The sequence below is a fragment of the Mauremys reevesii genome, linkage group 2 (assembly GCF_016161935.1).
Source record: "Mauremys reevesii isolate NIE-2019 linkage group 2, ASM1616193v1, whole genome shotgun sequence".
NCBI lineage: Eukaryota > Metazoa > Chordata > Testudines > Geoemydidae > Mauremys > Mauremys reevesii.
In genome coordinates, this window is record NC_052624.1 from 36,869,080 (window position 1) to 36,889,589 (window position 20,510).

The window sequence follows — 20,510 nt, forward strand, 5'->3', positions numbered from 1 at the left end:
CCTCAAAACACACTGTGTGTACCTATCTTAAGTGGGTCGTATTCATCTCTGACAGATACCCGAGGGGTCTGTCTTTTTCTTATATTTTGGTAACAGTTGAATAGCTTGTCATGCCAATAAAGTCTCAATGAATGTAAATGTATAGTACAAGGAGCAGAGGCCAAGCTGAGGAAAGCAACTGGGAGGTGTGATATGGTATACCAACCCTACACTAGACCAGGAGGGGTAAATGAGGCCTGTGGGTGTAATCAGCTTTGCCTTCCAACACTTGCAGTAATTGTCAATCCTGGAGAGAGGAGGTAAAAGAGGAAAAGCCAAGCTTAATGGGGGTTGGCTGGGAGAGTGAGTAGATCTGGAGCTAGCTCTGTGAAGGCAGGCCTGACTGGTGTTAGAGACTGCCATGAAGCTGCCTGGGCAGGGAGGATGATCAGCTGGAGCTAAAACCCTTGGGGCAGGTAGGCCTGGTTCAGAACCTTTTTGTTTCTTTTGTTCCTCAACTAGACTGGATCCCCTTTGTTTTGGATCCTGCAAGAGTCAGCTGGGGAAGAGATATGAGAAATGCCTACCTAAAGGCCACTATAGGAAGCAGCACAGGACACAGCAGAGAGTCTAAATAACTCTGCTTCATTCAAGGTCCCTGAGCTGGAACCCAGAGTAGAGGGCAAGCCTGGTTCCCCTACCAGCTTGTGTAGGATGAGAGCATGAAGACCACAGAGCCAAGGACTGGCAGTCCTAAACACCTGAAGTTGGTCCAAACCTCTGGTGTAAGGTCTCCAGACCAGTGGCACATTGTACTTGGATTTTCCCGGAAAGGGCAAGACTAAAAGTGACCCGGCCAGAGGGCTGAGTTACAAGAAGCAGCAGACCACTGCAAGGCTGGAAGGGCAGTCAGAAAGGAGAGCCTGCTACATCATGCACAGCCACTGGAGGCATGGCAGCCAGTGAGTCATATTGTCTACAGATGGCAGCAGAAACAGAAAAGAGGTTGGGGGGTGGGGGAAGAGAGAGAGAGAGAGTTGTTCCAAGTGATTGAATTTCAAATAAATAATGAGTCTGGTAAGCCTTAGACACTTTCTGGTGAATTTTAAGTTATTTTCCTCAATCTTTTTCTCTCACTCTTTAAAAAAAATAACGAAAGCATTCACCAGAATGCATGCACAACTATTGACAGGTGAATGAATGGTGAAGCAGCTGATCAATAATTTTTATCCTTAATATTTAGGGCCCTACCAATTTCACGGCCGTGAAAAACATGTCACGGACCATGAAATCAGCTCTATCTCATGAAATCTGATGTCCCCTGCTGCTGGGAGCTTGGGGCTCCTAGCTGCTAGTCTAGCCACGCTAGGGAGGGACAGGAGTTGTGGGGAGATCAGACCCACATCCAGAGGCAGCACAGAAATGAGACTGATAGACTCTCACTTGCGCACTGCAGCACAGGAGATGGGCTCTGGGCATTTTTTTCCCCTCCCACTTCTGCTGCAGTTCCAGGTACTGAGCTTGGGGCTTTTGGGGCTTCCTCCCACAGTGGCTTCTGATGGGCAGGGGGCTTTCGCTCCTAGCAGCAGCAGCCTGGGCTCTTTCCCAGTCCCGTTCTGCTGCAGCTCCAGGTGCCGAGCCTAGGGCTTCCTCCACTGGGGGCTTCCGCTCCTGGCAGCTACAGCTGGGGCAGCCCAGCCTTGGGGCTTCTGCTCCAGCCAGGGCAGCTCAGAACTTCTCTTCCCCCCCACCCCTCCCACAAACGGGGTAGTCTGGGCTCTGGGCTTCTCCCCTCCCCTCCCTTCCCACCCCGGCTTCTGCCGTAGCTCCAGGTGCTGAGCTCTGGGCTTCTCCCCTCCCCTCCCTTCCCACCCCGGCTTCTGCCGTAGCTCCAGGTGCTGAGCTCTGGGCTTTCTCCCCCGGCAGCTCCTCCAGGGGCTGTGGGCTTGCGCTCCTTCCAGCTGCAGCTGGGGCAGCCCGGGCTTGGGGTGTCCACTCACGAGCTGCTCCAGCCTTGGGTCCGGGCAGCCAGGGCTCGGAGCGTCCGCCCACAAGCCGCTCCAGCCGGGGCTCAGGGCAGTCTGGGCTCAAGGCATCGTCTATCCCCGAGCCACTCCAGTTGGGGCAGCCTGGGCTTGGGGCGTCCACCTTCAAGTCGCTTCAGCCAGGGCTCAGGGCAGCCCAGGCTTGGGGATTGAGCCCCCTAACATTCCAGATGGGGCTCGGGGCTTTTGGCCCCCTGAGCCTCTCCAGCTGGGGCATCCTGGGCTCAGGGCTTGTGCCTCTGAGCTGCTCCAGCTGCGGCTCGCACCCCCCCTGCCACTCCATCTGGGGCTTCGGGCAGCCCAGGCTCATGGTTTGTGCCCCCCCCCGCCATTTCAGCTGGGGCTCGGGGCAGCCTGGGCTCGGGGATTTTGCCCCCCTGCCACTCCAGCTGGGGCAGCCTGGCCTTGAAGTGTCTGCCCCCTACCGCTCCAGCCAGGGCTTGGGGCAGCCCGGGCTCGCGGCTTCTCCCCTCCCACCCCCACCGCTCCACCCTGTCGCTCCTGCAGGGGCGTGGAGTGACCCAAGAGGGGCTTCTACCCTGGGGCTTTTTCCAGGGTTGGGGCATTCATTTTTCCTAGGGGGCCTGCAAATTGCCTGGGGGCACCTACCTTAATCTGTCTCTGGCATGGACTACAAGCTAGGAGCCCTTGGCTGGTGTGCTCCCAGCAACATGGGGCAGAGCCTACCCACACCTCCACCTCCGGGAATCTCCTCCAACTGCTGGGAGGGTGTTGCCTTCAGAGCCCAGCTCTGAAGACAGCACAGAAGTGAAGGTGGCAATCTTGGGAACCCCCCTACAACAACTTTGCAACCTCCCCCAACCCCCTGATCCCATTTTGGGTCAGGCCCCCTACAGAACTGTGAAATATCAGATTTAAACATCTGAAATCATGAAATTGACCAATTTTAAAATCCTCGGGCCATGAAATTGACCAGAACAGACTGTGAATCTGGTAGGGCCCTATTAATATTCACTGTGTTGTCCCATGCCTTATTTACTACACCTCTAAACCCTGCACTGATTAAACAATTTTTGTTAGAGCTGGTTGGAAATTTTTCATCTGACTGATTTTCCGACAAAAAATGCCCTTTTTGCACAACTTAAATTTTCTGCAGGAAATTTCCCACTCTTCTGCCAAAAGTGAAATTGACACAAGTTTTCCAGGAGGGCTGCTGAGGCTGAGTGTCCTGGCTCTCAGTCTCCTTTTCCCAGCTCCAGAGTTGGAAAAGCAGAAACGTTTCAGCCTCCGTCCCAGCTCTAGGGCCAGAGTCTGAGTGCTCAGACTCTCTGAATCTTTAGCCCCAAGGCTGGGGAAAGGCTGCCAGAGTTTGGGGAAGGCTGAGTGACTGGGCCTTCTAACTCTTAGGCAGCTGGGCTGGAAGGCTCTTATCAATTTGGCAGAAAATAAAACTGACAAGAGCCTTCTAGACAGACAGCTATGAAGGTAAACATTTCCATCTGTTCTGTCCTGTTTGGGAGGGGGGAGAGGTAAGTAGGTAGGTGTGTGCTTTCCTTTTTCCTACCAGTTCTAGCTTTCCATAAGGCAGTCATTGCCATAGTGTCTCAGTTCCTCACAAGCATTACCCAATCTATCTTCACAACACTTTTGTGAAGTACGGTGGGGTATTATACTTGTTTTACACATTGGGAACCGAGGTGCAATGGTTAAGGGCAAAATGTCCCCTTTGGGCATCTTAATTTCTGGGTACCCAACTAAGTCTGATTTTTTCGCAGAGGTGGTATGGTCCCACCACTCCAACAGATTTAAACTAGAATGGAGAGTGCCCAGTACTGCTGTAAAGTCCTGGATATCTGGCGTTAGAAACACAAACACTAAGGAGCATACAATTACTGGCTACTTCTGAAAATTTTGGTCTAAATGACTTGCCCAATATCACATAAGAACTCTGTGGCAAAACCAGACACAGAGCCTAGTTCTTCAAGTTCTGAGTGGTTTAGCAAATTTACAAGACCACTCTTTCTTTCTGAAGCCTCCTAGTTCATTCACTACACATTTTCCAACATCCCCAGTGTCTGAGTCAAGGATGCTACAGATAAACAGCCTCATTTACTACCTAACATTATCTAAGCTGTGTACTAAATAAAGCATGGGTTTATGTGGGGGGGAGGGAGGGAAGGTAGTATGATTATGTAATTAAATACTACTAAGGAGTAAAAATAATTAATTTTGGAATTTCCTAACTTGTTAGCATTTCACTTTGCAAACTTTATGTTCTTCTAATTCAACTTTTTGTATTAAATTTCCATGTTGTGCATCTGTGGTGTTATGTTTTTGATTTTTTTTTTTTTTTTAAGGAAACTGAAAAACCAGACATTCAAGCATGATTATCAGTTTATCTGCCTGACAATGCTGAATAAAGAGATTTTGAGATTCTGTGTTTGGCTTTCAAGGGGAGTGTGGGTTAGTGCTTAAACAAGGAACCAAAAGCTCTCACCCTTGGGTTCCATTTAAAAACAGCAGCAGCAGTGCTCTGTATTTACACAGTGGTTATTCACCAGGGGGTCTCAAAGCACTGCACGAAGATGGGAATGCAAAAATAAAATTGTTTATTGTCTAACACTAATGGCCATAATACTTTTCATTAATATGTTTATCTTATCAATTGTCTGCATTGTGTAACTTCTGATTTATAGTCACTGATATGAACTACCTCCTTTTCCCCATTTGTAAAATAGATTGGGTTATTTTATTTTACTATTGCTGCTTTCACTGCCTTCCCTTCCCAACCAGGACAGTTTTTAACTGGCACAGCCTTCTTTTCTGGTTGCAGAATTGTGGCATTTTGGGCAGCCAGTAAAATATTTTTAAACAACTCCTACTCATCATTCACATTACGTATTTCCTCCCAATCACTTTTGCTCATAACAGTTTTCAGCTCTGGGAAATTGACCTCCTAGAGGGCCAAATGTTATAGGCAGGGTTGGCGGCAGTGCCTATTATTAAGGTTGTCAGATGCTTCCCATTGTACGATCCTGTTTCCAGTTGCTTTTAAATTCTCCAACTAGAACAATTTGGACTGAAATTTTCCAAGCTGGGAAATCTTTAATTCTTTTAAAATGAAAAACAATTTGTAATGATATTTTTACCCATCCAAATGCCTGTGATGATTTACCTGAGTTGTTGCAACAACAGTAGTTACAGAAGGTGTAGCTGAAGGTGACAAAGCCCCCACTTGCTGCAAGTGACCAGATGCCTGCTGAGGTAAATGAGAACTGGAAACCGGAGTGCTAGATCCTGAGCCAGATACTGCATTAGGAAATGATACTGCTACATCATTGCTGCTATAAATACCTGAAAAAAAACAAAACAAAAACAAAAGTTTTATATAATATTTCTCTCTTGTATTCATTAGAAGACATATATTTACTACAGAAAATTAATCTAGCAAGTTAACTAAAAAAAGATGAAGTCAAGATTATTTAATGCACATTACAGAAAATTACTGTATTAGGATTTCAAACACAGTGATAGAAATAGTCTAAACTCCAGAATATTTCAAATGTCTAAAACACTTGTTCTGATTTAATAATAATTTTTTCTAAAATGTGTGTGACAGATCAATCTAGCTTTTGTACACCATATAGAATGCATCTAAATATTAGCACTACCACAATTTGCTGCTAAAATGCTTGTTGTCAAGTGAGCCTGTAATCAGTTTACTACTCCAGTGAGCTATAGTCCAAGCTGAAATGGATAAAGAATTGTGCATTGTATTGTGCAACTGAAAATGAATAATTTAAATGAAAAATGCTTTTCTAAAAATAAAAAATAACCATTATTGTACTACATATATCATTTTAAAAAACACAAATGTTGTAAGAGCATTTTTGAAGTTTAAGAAGGGTTCTTGTGTATTTTTTAAATAAAACTGACAGACAAGTCTGAGCACAGAGTACTCAGATTTGATGGGAGAAGTGGTGGTATTCTATTTACTCAAAAACCCAAATGCCACAGAGACTTCAAGAAAAGACACCAAATGCTGCAAGACTCGTGATTAAATCATGAGAACTGGCATCTCTGTGAATATTAATGTTCCCATAAGAAGTGTTTGGCAATTGGGAGGAGAGAGATTGGGTCTGGAATTTTCTGCTACAGCCAGGTAGTTCAAAAACATTCTTGTCTTTCTGGCAATGATAGGAAACAGCTTAAATTTTTCAGCCTTTCCACAGTAGGCTTTTTAGCAACTGTTAAGAACCTTGCAAAATTAGCAGTAGGTTGCTGAAACTCCTAGTTTAGTTTGATTTTAAGATGGAGAATAAATTTTGCAAGATAAAATGTACTATCAGATAAGTTTTTCACTCCATGGGCATTAAACTTATAGTTATTTTTTCAGAAAGACCAGCAATAGTTTAATTTGCCAATTCATCCAGAATAGGCTTTGTAATAAAATATACTACAGTTTAAAATATACACTATTTGCTGTTTCTGCTAAATCAATTTGGTTTTAGGAGGGAGATGGCCTCTCTCTCTTTGCTACACCCTTAAAAGAACCAGATTCTAATACCGTTAGTCACATTCAGTAGCACTTTACTCCAGGAGTAGTCCCATTGACTTCACTGGGACTAGTTTTGCAGTAAGGTGCTACTGAATTTGAATAAAGGGATTATAATCTGGCCCTTAATTTGCAAATCAATCCTTGATTTTCACACTACTTTAAATATACCTGTTTAAAAACTATATGTACATAGTTCTGAATGATTTGGGAATGGGGGGGAGAGGGAAAAAATGTCTAACACATTAAACCACCCTATTGTTTTTTTTAGGGTTGACTCAGCAGAGTGTAATACTTGAGGCTCTGGGCAAAATCATCATAAAACATGTGGTTTAGAAGAGTATGCTAAGGTATATGAAAAACACACATAAACACATTTTCCGGAATTCGTGGATAGCTAAACCTCCATGGATTATGTGACAGAAATATTAAATGTTCTGTATAACTTCCAGAAAACATGAGTAGCTTTCTGATAAAGGAAGTCCTCTTGTAAGTGGGTTATAAGAGCTTTTATGTTGATTCTCACATGTATATAACTTCTCTATACTAACATAAAATGCATGGAAGCAGATGTGAAAATTTGCCCACAAGAAGTTAATACTTGTTACTCTTTAAAACAGAACATGAGGAGACAAATGTTTTGACACCTTGTTTAATATCACTTACAGAGTCACTAAACATGGTTTCAGATTTTGAAATAAATCCAAAAATAATGTGTTCAAAATTTAGAACAAGACTAAAAATGATCTAATTCATGGATCAACTATATCATTGGAGTATATGTCTTAATAGAGACAACTGCAAAAAACGTCTCAGCCATGCATACAGAATGCAAGATTTATTGCTGTGCACATTGCATGGATCTACTGACAAGTCTGTAGCAGAGCAAGAGTAAGGTATACAGCAGATTTGTGCATGACAACAAATTTTGTACTCCCTTTGCTGACATACAGAAGTAGACTTTGAATCTGGGACAGTTAATAGTAACATACACAAAGTAAAAAGAGCTTTAAAAGTGATTGAGTTCAAATTAGAACTGATTAGCCTAAATTTAGAAAGTGCAGCAGTGAATAAAGGTTGTTCAAGTGGTGCATAGGCCAAGTTTAGACAACATACACCCTCTACACTACAGTAAACTTGAGCTTGTAATTCAGGATCTCAACAAAAAATTAATTCTATCTTTAGAAGCGTGAATGTATTTTGAAAGACGTTTTAATGTTTTCTATTTCAGTCTCAAAAGAGGGAAAACATCAAACTCTTGCTGATGACTGAGGCAACAGTAAGCTATTTGGGAGGTATCTACAATATATGCTGGATTGCTAGTCAGTATGGAACACTTTGAAGAAACTTTTCAGGGTTTGAGGTAGTCCAAGTTGGGAGTATTCTTGAGGAGATCAAGTCAGGCAAGTCTGTGTACAGAAATCGTAGACAGATGGATGTAATGATATTGTACCTGATGTCTCTTTTTCTATCTTGAGAAATATCTTGTTTGAGGTTTTGCAAGACGTCTCTGGTGGAACTCACAGCAATGAAAGACAAACCTGCCTCTTAAGGATGGGAAATTTGAATGGGGGAAATAATTTTGGCTTTCTGAGAACAATCGGCAACTACCACATACATTATTTCAATTCTTTGATTTCACAGAGACCTATTGTTTAAAAAACATGTGGTCTACTACAATGTACATGGAGTGAAGAGGAAAATGAGTGTACCTTTTAACAATGGTTTCCTCTAAAATTACAATTAAGGACCATCAAATACACAAAAAGTGATCTGTTTCATATATGATCAACACAACTTTTCACCACAGGCCACCACAAGCCTGTCAGGATATGTTCTTTTGTCCTTTAGCATTACAGGAACAGAAGATGGGTTTTCCCATAACGAACTTAAAGAACAGAAGCTACTTGTGGACAGTCAGAGTAGACACTCAACAGCAACAGTATGCAACTCTAGTGGAAGATTGTACTTGTGTTATTTTGATTTCAAACTAGAGGAATACTACATACGATATTTAAATATGAGAATTTTAACTGACTTCAAAATATTATAGGCTCAGTTCTGACTCAGTCTCAGATAGGTGGTGGCAGTGACATTTATTTTCTATTGCAGCATGGACAAAATGTGTATGATCATGGAATCAAGAGAAACAAAATGAAACCCTGGTAACAACAGTTAAAGCATAAGACAGAATGCAGTAATTTGCCTATAAGACAATCACACCAGGAACAGTATTTCATTTAAAATTTACTAGAGAAAATAAGACTGCAGCCTGAAAATTGGGACCACCTTATTTTCTTGTCTGAAAACCAATTTGAATACACTGCAACAGATCATCTCTCTAACACCGTAGGTCAGTTCTAGTTTTCTCACTTCATGGGCAATATATCCATCCTGAACAACTCCTTGGGACCTTCTGGCCAGTCAGGATCAACAAAGACTTGAGATATTAATTCTGCAGTTCTTATATAATAGGCCTTATAGAAAAGGAAAAACTGCAAGTAGTACCAGGAGAAAGACTAGTTGTACTTACTAGTCACTGTATGTATACACACTGACAGTCATTTGCTGCTCAGCACGAGCCAGCAGCCTCTGTTTCTTCTCTTAGTTTAGCTATCTATGAACAAGTAATCAATTTTTTTTGCCTCCGCCTGTGAGCAAGGGAGTCAGAATTTCAATTCCAGATGCATTTTTGGGAAAAGTTACAGTTTTTCATTTAACCTATTTCTGTATTATATGAATTTTGCCTGCCTAGATGTGATATATAACCAAATTATAATATATTCAAAAATATATGCATTTAATTAAAACACTTACACTAGTAATACTGCAAGATAAGCAAGAAAGGGATTACTTACTTGTGACCTTATAACAAGCCATAACTAGTCTTGTTTTCAACAGTTTGGGGCCCTTTTCACAGGCAAACCACACTCATTCTCCATCTGAGACCAACTAACAACAACATTCTCCTTCAATTCCTTGATGAGCTGGAAGCAAAGAGCTCTCCACATTTTAAACATAACAAATATGTCCAAACAATATGCATATGATAAAAAACAAGAAAAATTTAGACACAGAAAATGTCCTCACTCCATAAGCCTGAGGGGAGGTAGGTTAGAAATTAGAAATCTAGTCAAATAGTAACTTCAGAAAATTAGAATTATAGGTAAGTAATTAGCTATCTCTTCTCTAAAAAGACTATGTTTGTTAGAGTCATACTAAAAAACTTGAAATGAGTTTCCACAGAACCAAGATTCTCCAATCTTATAGCAACAAAAATTGTACAAGACAGTTTCACATAAGCCAAAAAGAGACCATGGAGACGTACAAATCTCCATGCACAACAAGAGATATGAGAGTTGGGAGAACATTGAAGAGGTGTCAATAGATAAAGGCAAGTCCATATGGTCTCAAGATGCGCAAAAACCTATTGAATTCAAGACAGATGTATAGCTGGACATTCCTTAATATATTAGTATAAATTCAAATGCTGTACCAGATGCTTGCTAAGCAGTTCAGAGAACATGAGTATACCAAACATTATTGACAGCCCATGGAAAAGAGTCAGCTTAATAAAGAATCTACAAGAACATCTTCCACAAGAAAAACTGGTATGAGAGGGGAAGATACTCCAGTTGGATGATAATCTCCAAAAAATTATAGATCAAATCTCACATAATTTGACAAATAAAAATAACATTACAACAATTCTCACTTATCCTGAGAGAACTGGGTTAAGATGGGAAGATCTATAGTTTCTCCCAACTATCCAGAAAAACCCTTTGGTAGATGACCATCAACAGAATCTGATTCTATTCATAATGATTCTTAAACAAATGGCTGTCAGCATATACATACAGTGACTTGTATGTACAACTAGTCCTTCTCCTGGTACTACTTGCAGTTTTTGCTTTTCTATAAGGCCCATTGTATAAGAACTGCAGAATTAATATCTCAAGTCTTTGTTGATCCTGACTGGCCAGAAGGTCCCAAGGAGTTGTTCAGGATGGATATATTGCCCATGAAGTGAGAAAACTAGAACTGACCTACGGTGTTAGAGAGAGGATCTGTTACAGTGTATTCAACCACTTCTATCTGCTACATCCAAGAAAGATATTTTGGACTTGATCCTATGTCCACTGAAGTTCATGATAAAGCTCCCATTGTCTTCCATGGTACAGGATCAGAACCTTAGTGAGTGAGTCATTGCAGGCAGACATATACTAGTGTAGTAACTGAAAACAACCCTTCCAAACAATGAGTTGTTTAATAAATTTCGGCCAATAAATAGGAGCCTAAAAATTAGGCTTCTAAATCCAAGACATCAAAGGGTGGATTTTCAGAGACACCTAAGCAGCACAACTTCCACTCAGACTCTGCATCTTTGATGTCTGCACAGGTGTTTATGAACCATTTCCAGAAGGAATTGGAGCCCATTTAGTGCATTGCATGATGGCACCACAGACAGAAAGGGTAGCAGCTACCACATAGGAAGTCTGTAAAGCTAACAATATGGTCTTCCAACAACACTTTCATAAAGAACTACAAGTTTGACCATTATTCTGCAGAAACACCATTAGTCAAGAAGTTGTACAAAGCAGAGATCCCTAAAAATATCATAAATATACTATTTAAGGAGGAGAGAACTCTGGTACTTCTGTCTTTCTTAACTCTCCCTCCCCTACCTAAGTTCCCTCCTAGGTATGCAACTGGGCGGCTGCCCAGCAGTCTATCAAGTGCCATGAGCACTTCAGGTGTCCCTCCCCCACCCCCCACTGCCTTGCTGCTCCTGCCCTCTGCCTTAGAGCTGTTCCTGGGAGCCTCTTGCTTGCTGTGCAAAGTGTCCATTGGTCCACGCATGCGTCCTTGGCTTGCCTCATGGTTTTGTCTGAGGTGATAAAGCGTGGGGTGGACCGACTGCATCTCCAATTTCTTCTCCACCGCAAATCCAAGAGATCCATAATAGAGGGAAAGAAAGGCAGGAAATGGAATACAGATAGGGACCACACATCTTGAAGAACCTCCAGTGACAGGTAAGTATCCTCCTCCTCTTCTGAGTGATGGTCCCCAATTGTATTCCACTGAGGGTGATTAACAAGCAGTACTTAAGTCAAAGGAGGGTGTGAGGATGGAACAGTTGAGCGGAGGACAGCTGCACCGAATGAGGCATCCATCACAGAGTCCTGCATCAAGGCGTAACACGTGGCAAAGATATGTACCAAACTCCACATGGCCACTCTACATATGTCCCAAAACAGCACATCATGGAGGGTGGCCCTGGTTGAATCTCGGGCTCTCGTGGAATGGGTCCTCACCCCAGCGGGTGGAGGGAGTCCTGAAACTGATAGCATAGTGTAATGCACCCCAAAATCCACTTTGGAGATTCTGTGTGGAGACTGCCTACCCCTTAACTCTCTTGGCTATTGCGATAAATGATCTAGGAGATTTCCTGATTGATCTTGTCCTCTGCAGGTAGAAGGCCAAGGCCCATTGGATGTTGAAGGAGTGAAATTGTCATTCCTCTTCTGAGGCTTTGGAAAGAAAGCAGGTAAACGGATGGGTTCGTTGAGATGAAACTGGAACATGGCCTTCGGCAGAAACTTGGGATGTAGGCACACGGAGATTTTATCCTTATGGAAAGTGATAAAAGGATGGTCTGCCATCATGGTCCCAAGTTCACCTACCCTTCTTGCTGAAATGGTAGTGACAAGGAAGGCAACTTTCATGGAAAGGAGGGACACAGAACAGAAAGCTAGTGGCTCAAGTGGCTGTTTCATTAGTGCTGAGAGAACTAGGTTAAGGTCCCACTGGTGGGTAACAGGCTGTACAGGTAAGAACCTTCCAAAACCTAGCAGTCAACGGGTTTGTAAATATGGAGTGTCCTTCCATAGGGGGGTAGAAGGTGCTAATTGTCACTACATGGACCTTGAGAGAGTTGAGGGCGAGACCCAATGCCCTCAAGGACAGGAGGTAGTCCAAAAGAAGGGGAATCTCCACCTCTTCTGGGGAGAGCCCTTTCTGTTGGGCCCAGAAGACGAAGCAGTTCCACTCGGCTCAGTAGGAAAGCCAGCTCCTTCCTGTTGCTTGAGAGGATGTCTTGCACTTCTGATGAACAATCCCATTCTAGAGAAGATCCCATCCAAATACCAAGCTCTGAAGCAAAACGTCTTTGGATCGGGATGTCTGATCTTGCCACTGTACAGTAACTCCTTGCTTAACCTTGTAATTATGTTCCTGAAAAATGCTACTTTAAGCAAAACGATGTTAAGCGAATCCAATTTCTCCATAAGAATTAATGTAAATGGGGTGGGTAGGTTCCAGGGAATTTTTTTTTCACCAGACAAAATACATTATAAACATATACAGTATAAGTTTTCAATAACTTTAAACTATTTAATACTGTACTCATCAATGATGATTGTGAAGCCTGGTTGAGGGGTTGGGGGTGCAGGGGCTTGCACGCTCCCAGGCTGGAATGCAGGGTGGGTGGAGCAGGCAAGCCAAACAATTTTAGAACAGAACATTGCACGATTTTAAATGAGTATGTTCCCTAATAAACCAACAACTTCATAACAAAACAATTTTAATCAGGACGACTTTAAGTGAGGAATTACTGTACTGCAGTAGTAGCTTGGGGAAAGCAAGGATGGGAAATGGAGGTGACCTGACATGTGGAAAAGGTTGGGAAACCCGAACTCTCTGGGCTACAGTGGGGTGATAAGGATGACCATTGCGGGCATGGGGTGGGGTGAAGAGTGCCACAGATGTGGCATGTCTGGTGCCTGAGATGTCTCCCTGGAAGTACAGGGCCCCAGTGCAAACACTTCCTGTGGTTCTGGCACTTTTCCTGATCTACACAAAGTCAAGGGCACTTTCACATTCTCCGGAACCAGACCTGGAGCAATGATCTTCCGTGGAGTGGATGGCACTCTAGCTCCGAGGGATGCCAATACTGACTGTGCGTGCAGGTCCACACTCGATACTGGTGGAGCCGCTGATTTATGTGGCTTCTTTTCATGTTTGTGGGTGTTACGGCACACTCTGTTCCCATGATTGGAAAGAGTCTCTCCATTCTTAGGCTTAGAGGAAGACTTACTGTCATGCTTATGTGCATGCTTCCTTACCTACCAACTATGCCCCGACATGGGGTCCATAGTGGTGGTCCGCTGGTGCAGGCCTGGGACTCATAGTTGGAGGCGCACTCCTGGAAGCCTCAGGCAAATGTACAGGGTCTGAATGAGGTCTCATGGCAACTTCTATGAGGTGTTTCCAGAGGCAGAGAGCCTGGCCTTCTCAGGTATGGCTTGGGAAAGACTGGCAGATACTATTCCTGAATGCATTGTGGGCTTCTCCCAAGCAGTAGAGGCAGTGTTGATGTGCATTGCTGACTGAAGGAATGCAGGCAGGAGGTGCAGATTTTAAAGCCTAGGGTTTTTGGCATAGTCCAGTACCCGTATGTCGTACAGAGGGCAGGGGTGTTCACGGGGAACAAAAACTCCCTAAAAAGGAACCCTGATCCTACTCCTAAACTATCAAACAACTAAAAACTACTGTAAAAACAACAACGATTTATGTACAACTGTATATTTTTAAAGTGCATCACACACAAGAGGACACTAATAGTTCCGACCCAGACCATATGACAGTGAGAAGGAACCAGAGACCCAGTCGGTCTGCCCTGTCCTTTCTTACCTTGGACAAAACCAAACAGTAAGCCAAGGGCACGCATGGGAGGACCGACGGACACTGTTACTTGAAAAATCTAAAGCTCTGGATGCATAGTGTGCATGAGTAAACCCTCGGTAGAATGCAATAGGGACCCATCACTCAAAGAAGAATCTCATCTTTTTTGTTGACATCTCCTTGCTGATGTCCAGCCATCAATTTGAACTCAATGTGGCCAAAACTCAACTGTTGATGTTCTCCCCTCCCCACTAACCCTTCCCATTTTTCCTCTCACAGAACCTGTTATTCAGGCCCATAATCTAGATAAGCTCTTTGAGTCCCAAATATCGAGGTTACGTCTAAATATTGCCCTTTACATAACATCTCCAAGATCCAACCTTTCCTCCCGCTTCACATTACCAAAAACCTCTTTTCTAGGCCATCAATTTAATGTTTCAATTCTTTAAAAGACTCTGAAGCATACACACATCCAGACTCCAAAAAGTGAAATCTGTGAGGTAACTTCAAATTGGAAAATCTTAGCAAGATCCTAAAAGGGAATGACACTAAATCAGGTTAAGATTTGAAGAAACATACCAATCCACAGGCTGTCTGAAACTAAAGCATGAATATTTAAGTAACATTAAGCTGCCCCACAATAAGTTTCAAATGTATTAACATTGTCAAAGTGTCATGATTGCTTGCTTAACAAGGAAGCAAACAATATAAGCAACCATTGTCTTCCGTGCCCTTTCTGTATCTGTTCTAGAGTTAGGAATATGTAGCCAGAGCTACAATCAAGAGTGCAAAATGGAATCAAATAATAACAAATGGTGTTCATCAGGTTACACTCTGCATTCCATGTTATGATGCTCTATTCCTTCAATGTACGAGTGAAACGGCTCTGCTTATAAACTGCAGAAACTCATCAAGTCCAAAAATTCAGCATACTTTGTCAGCTACACTTGGGTTTAATTTTTGTTCAGAAAAATGTTAAAACTTTCTTTCCTTCATCTCAAAGCTGGATTAGGGTTAAGTACTCTATACCTCGGAGAGTGATAGGGAAACCCTATATCAAAAGGAAAAAAGCTACACCTATTTTACTAAGCAACACAACCTGAAAATTCACACACTTCTAGAGACTATGAAATATATACTTAAATGTTATGCTGAAATTAACATTTTAAAGCTTATTATTGGAGATGGCTATCCTAAAAATTATCATTTGTGGCAATACAAAGACACTGTGAAACCAGTATATATCCTGCTTTAGTATTGGTTTAAAATCTGAAAAAAAATGTATATGTAAACAAACATTTAAATCCTTCCTATTTATTGATCTTCAGGATGACACAGTTTGCTACACTTGAAGCTGCAGTTTCAGCTCTTCTTGGTGTATGGCTACACTTACAAATCTGCAGCGCTGGTAGTTGCAGCGCTGGTCATCCAGCTGTGCAGGGCCAGCGCTGGTGTGTGGCCACACTCACAGCTACCAGCGCTGCAGTGTGGCCACATTTGCAGCATTTGCAGCGCTGTTGGGAGTGATGAATTATGGGCAGCTATCCCAGCATTCAAGTGGCAGCAACATGCTTTTCAAAAGAGGGGGGTGTGGGGCAGTGTGACAGGGATCGGGGGGGGGGGGGAAAGAGAGAGTGGATTTTTGGAACTGACACTGCAAAATCAGAAAATTTTCCCACCCCCTTACTATTAACTGCAAACAGCCTGCATCCAACATACTCTCTTTCCCCCCTCTGCCCCCTCCCCCCGTTTCTCTCAAGCCCAGCACACACTCAACTCCTGTGAATGACTCCTTTTCTCGCTGCTGGTCAAGCAAAATGCAAACACTCAACCCCTGTGAATCACGCAGGGAGGAGGATCTCATTTGATTGTTCACAGATTGATCACAGCAAACAGGAGCTGATAAGCAGCTCCGGTAGAGCAGCTCCGGTAACAACGGAGCTCCGGAGGTTCACAACAAAACAAAGAGAGGCTGCATAACAAAACAAAGGGAGTAATTTAGTTAAAAGCATTCTGGGATACACCCTTATACTCTGGAGGCCAATAACAGCGCTGGTGTGTGGCCACACTTGATGACCAGCGCTGCAATCCTTATTCCCCATGCTGAGTGAGGTGTACGGCCAGCACTGCAGCCAGGGAGTTGCAGCGCTGGAAGTGCCCTGCAGGTGTGGCCACTTACTAATTGCAGCGCTGGAAAGCCTCCATCAGCGCTGCAACTCGCAAGTGTAGCCATACCCTTGTATAAATACATATGATAAGAAAATTCATTCTATTTGGCTGACACCACTGGAGAAGCCTTTCCAAATTTTATTAACAGAGACCTACAGTTGCAATATTGTCACCTGAAACTACTTAATGAGTCAAGAAGTTGGCCGACAAACCTGATCACCTTCAAAACTAATCTCCCAGGGAGGCTGGTCTTAAAAAATCAATAAACAAACACTCCTAAGTCTTTCTAGTAACTTGTAAAGACAGTCTATACCCTACAAACAAAGAGAGCAGTTTTGTCCTGCTGGAGATTGAAATAAACTCACAAAAAATATGAGAAACCAACTCTTATTTAATAAAAGGTATTGCATAAGATATTCCATTTTCCACTATGAATGAATGGTAGAACTAAAAGTAGAGGACGAACATAATGAACACTGCAGGGAGACAGCAATTAGTACCTTAATAGATGAAAGGCAAGTAGATAGGACTGTTACAAACGAATGCAACAGGTGCAGCACTGGACCCTAATAAGAAATAACCAATAATGGATACAGCAAGGAGGATGTCTCCGCATGTTAGAATAGTAGTACAAATAGTCGGGAAGGTAAGTGGCCATCACCATTACATCACTATGAATGGAGCGTAGAAGAACTAGAAACATGATTCACAAAAATAATATAAGCCTCAGAACTGGAATAAGGCTATTATCATTTACTTACACACACACAAAACCTGAGGAACTATTGACCTATCAGCCTCCTGCAGGCAATCTACAAAGTTTTCATTAAGATACTGAACAATTGACTCACTGCAGCCCTGCATTTCATTCAATCAATAGAATATGCAGAACTTCAATCAGGATTTTCCACAAAAGACTACCTTTTGTGATAGATGAACCTCTGGAGAAGATTCTACTATAACTTACCATCACGTATGTATTCATCAACTATGAGAAGGCTTTTGAGATAGGACAAAAAGGTCTTCATGTTGAGATCATGTTTAACAGACACACAAAAGAATACATCTAGAGACCGAAGTTTCACTGAACAATAAGAATATATTTGAATACATCTATCTTGTGCTGCTACTCTGATCACTTACAGTAGCCTAAATTGTAAAACAGGTTTATTTTTTAACATTTATTTTATCAGCCTTTGCTAACCACTGAATGTTCTAGCATAGTAAGTATCTTCTACCAGAATGCCAATCACTTTTTATTTGTAAGACTGGGTTTAATACACAATTGGGTGAAATATTTTTTAATTACAGTTTATTTTTCCATCAAAATATACCTGATTGTGATTTCACAAACCTGTAGCAAATGTTATTAAAGTTGTTCCTTTGACAAAAGTTAATTCAAAACTTCAACTGGGATTAGCTTGACCAACATAGTCAAATCTGTCCCATGACATCAGTTCTGGTTCCCTGTTTGGCTGAGACTACTAACTCATGTAATCAAGAGAGTTAAGAGAAGCTTGTTGCATCTTTATCAACTATAGAGAGATGAGGTAAGGAGGAATTTGTGATGGTAGGGGGAAAGGAAAAGCCAATTACTGATAATGCAGCAGAGGAGGTACTTACATTAATTTTCTCTGTCATCAGGGACAGGGTGGCCACCTGAAGAATACTGACCTTTGGCTATACTTTGGCAGAATGTACCTGTTTCTTCTGCTGAGCAGCTAGAGATCCTAATAATCCAGAATGCGCTAATAGTATTTCAATGCTGAGTCATGCGGAGTGATAGTAGTTACTGAGAGACAGGAGACCATTTTCACATAGGACACTACCTGTTATACTCAGCATAATGATCTGGCTGCTGCAAAACACATTTTTTTCAGGGCATCGTGTCCCCTATCTTAGACTATAATGCCTCATCTCCTTAGCTTAGATTTCTGTTTTGGCTAGATCATGGACTGAGTGATCTTGGAGGCTCAGGATCTAGTAAAGATCTCTGCACTACTTCTGGAGGTAAATTCCCTAGCTGTCTTAGTCCATCTGATGTTTTTCTGTACATATGTTATAAATGTGGCTGTTTATATGTTGCGTTATCCTTCCTGTGTTCACTCCACAATATACAACTGCCAAAGACAGCTGCCATAGTTCATTTTTCTCAATGGGTGCTGTTGGGAAGCTGAATTATTGGGAAAAATCAGGCTTACACTACTTCTGAATTACATATTTTTATGCTATTGATGGCATGAAAGCCCATTTACAAGACAAGATACAAATCTCTTGTAATTGGCATTACCAATAACAAGAAAACCAAAGTATTGCAGAAAAACATGAAGAAACGTCACGCGTTTTGCGCATTACCAAAAAGTTTGGATATATGAACAAAATTATATCCATATGTAAAACTGACTGAAGGTACAGTAAACATCGAACTTGCAGGAGAAAGTAGTGAACAATGAACCAACAAAGATGTTCATGAAATTATCACTGGTGAACTCATACAAAAAACCCAACACATCAAAATGTTGCATGACAGAAAATAAATGAAGCTTGAGCTATACTAGGATTCTGGGAGTTCCTATGGACAACGAAATGGAGAACTTTAAATAACCTTTTCTTCATTAGACTTCACAGATCTTATAACAGTGTACACAAGTATATTTACATAAGTCACCTTGTAATTATCTTACAAAGCAATGGTGACTAAAATTCATGTAGATAAAACAATTAATGATGACAGGATGGTACAAATTGTACTACCCTGTCACTGGCCTGTTGCAACCCTGAGAGATTTGACATGTGAGACTACACGATAGCAGGGCCTGTGCTTCCATTAGGCGACCCTAGGCGATCGCCTAGTGCGCCAGGATTTGGGGGTCAGCATTTTGTGCTCTCCCCACCAGGCGCGTGGGGAGCTTCGGGTTCCGCTCCAGTCGCGCTGCCGATGAAGGACCCTCTGCCGACGTGCCACGGAAAACAGCGGTAGCCAATTGAGCTACCGCCAACGTTTGGGCAATGACTGCCGCTATCGCCTGCGGCATTTCGGCGGAGGGTCCTTCTTCGGCGGTGCGACAGGAGCAGAACCGGAAGCTCCCGCGCGCCCTGTGGGGAGCACTCAAAATGCCGCCCCCCGAATTCTGCCTAGGGCGCCAGAAACCCTGGCACCGCTCCTGCACGATAGGATTGCTGTATACGAATCCTCAAAAAGGAAGCACCTGTTCAGAATCATTTCACTGACACCCATTCTCCATTTTTCTTGCTTGGTCAATAGCATCCACTTTTTTGGGCTGTGCTGGCTGCTTGCAGACTAACCAGCAAGCAGGAAGTTGCAGCCACTTTGTACAAGTGACAGACTTTCACCATCAAGGACCCTGTACTTTCATCTTTTTACGAATGCAGGTCCTAAAGTGTGTCTCAAGGTGGCTAATTTGTTCCTTTTTAAAACATATAGACTGCATATATAGTGGATCACTTGGCTCAACTACCACCAGCACAAATCATAACAAAACACCCAGCACAATCCCCCAAGACACGTATCAACACAACCACTCACACAATATCACAACCAGCATACACAATAATCCCAAACATGCATAGCCCCACACCACAGCACCCACCCATTATTTGCCATCAACACAAATCTTCCAGGATTGTCACTATCTGTGTCACTGGGATCCTAGAATGTCTATTGAGTCAGTAAAAGAAGCAAAGAGTCCTGTGGCACCTTATAGACTAACAGATGTTTTGGAGCATGAGCTTTCGTGCGTGAATACCCACTTCGTCGGAGGCAAGTAGTGGAAATTTCCAGGGGCAGGTATATACATGCAAGCAAGAAGCAGGCTAGAGATAACGAGGTTAGTTCAATCAGGGAGGATGAGGCCCTCTTCTAGCAGTTGAGGTGTGAAAACCAAGGGAGGAGAAACTGCTTTTGTAGTTGGCAAGCCATTCACAGTCTTTGTTTAATCCTGAGCTGATGGTGTCAAATTTGAAGATGAACTGAAGCTCAGCAGTTTCTCTTTGAAGTCTGGTCCGGAAGTTTTTTTTGCTGCAGGATGGCTACCTTAAGATCTGCTATTGTGTGGCCAGGGAGGTTGAAGTGTTCTCCTACAGGTTTTTGTATATTG

At 42.6% G+C, this 20,510-nt stretch overlaps 1 protein-coding gene across 10 annotated transcripts in view; it reads right to left on the reverse strand.

Moving 5' to 3' along the window:
• MLLT10 (MLLT10 histone lysine methyltransferase DOT1L cofactor) overlaps nt 1-20,510 on the reverse strand; it is a 271,019-nt gene that overhangs the window by 50,642 nt on the left and 199,867 nt on the right. For all 10 annotated transcript variants that reach the window (XM_039523898.1, XM_039523897.1, XM_039523896.1 and 7 more), the window contains one exon: nt 5,161-5,339. In XM_039523898.1, the coding sequence (XP_039379832.1) occupies nt 5,161-5,339 (179 nt within the window). The remainder of the gene's footprint in view (nt 1-5,160; nt 5,340-20,510) is intronic.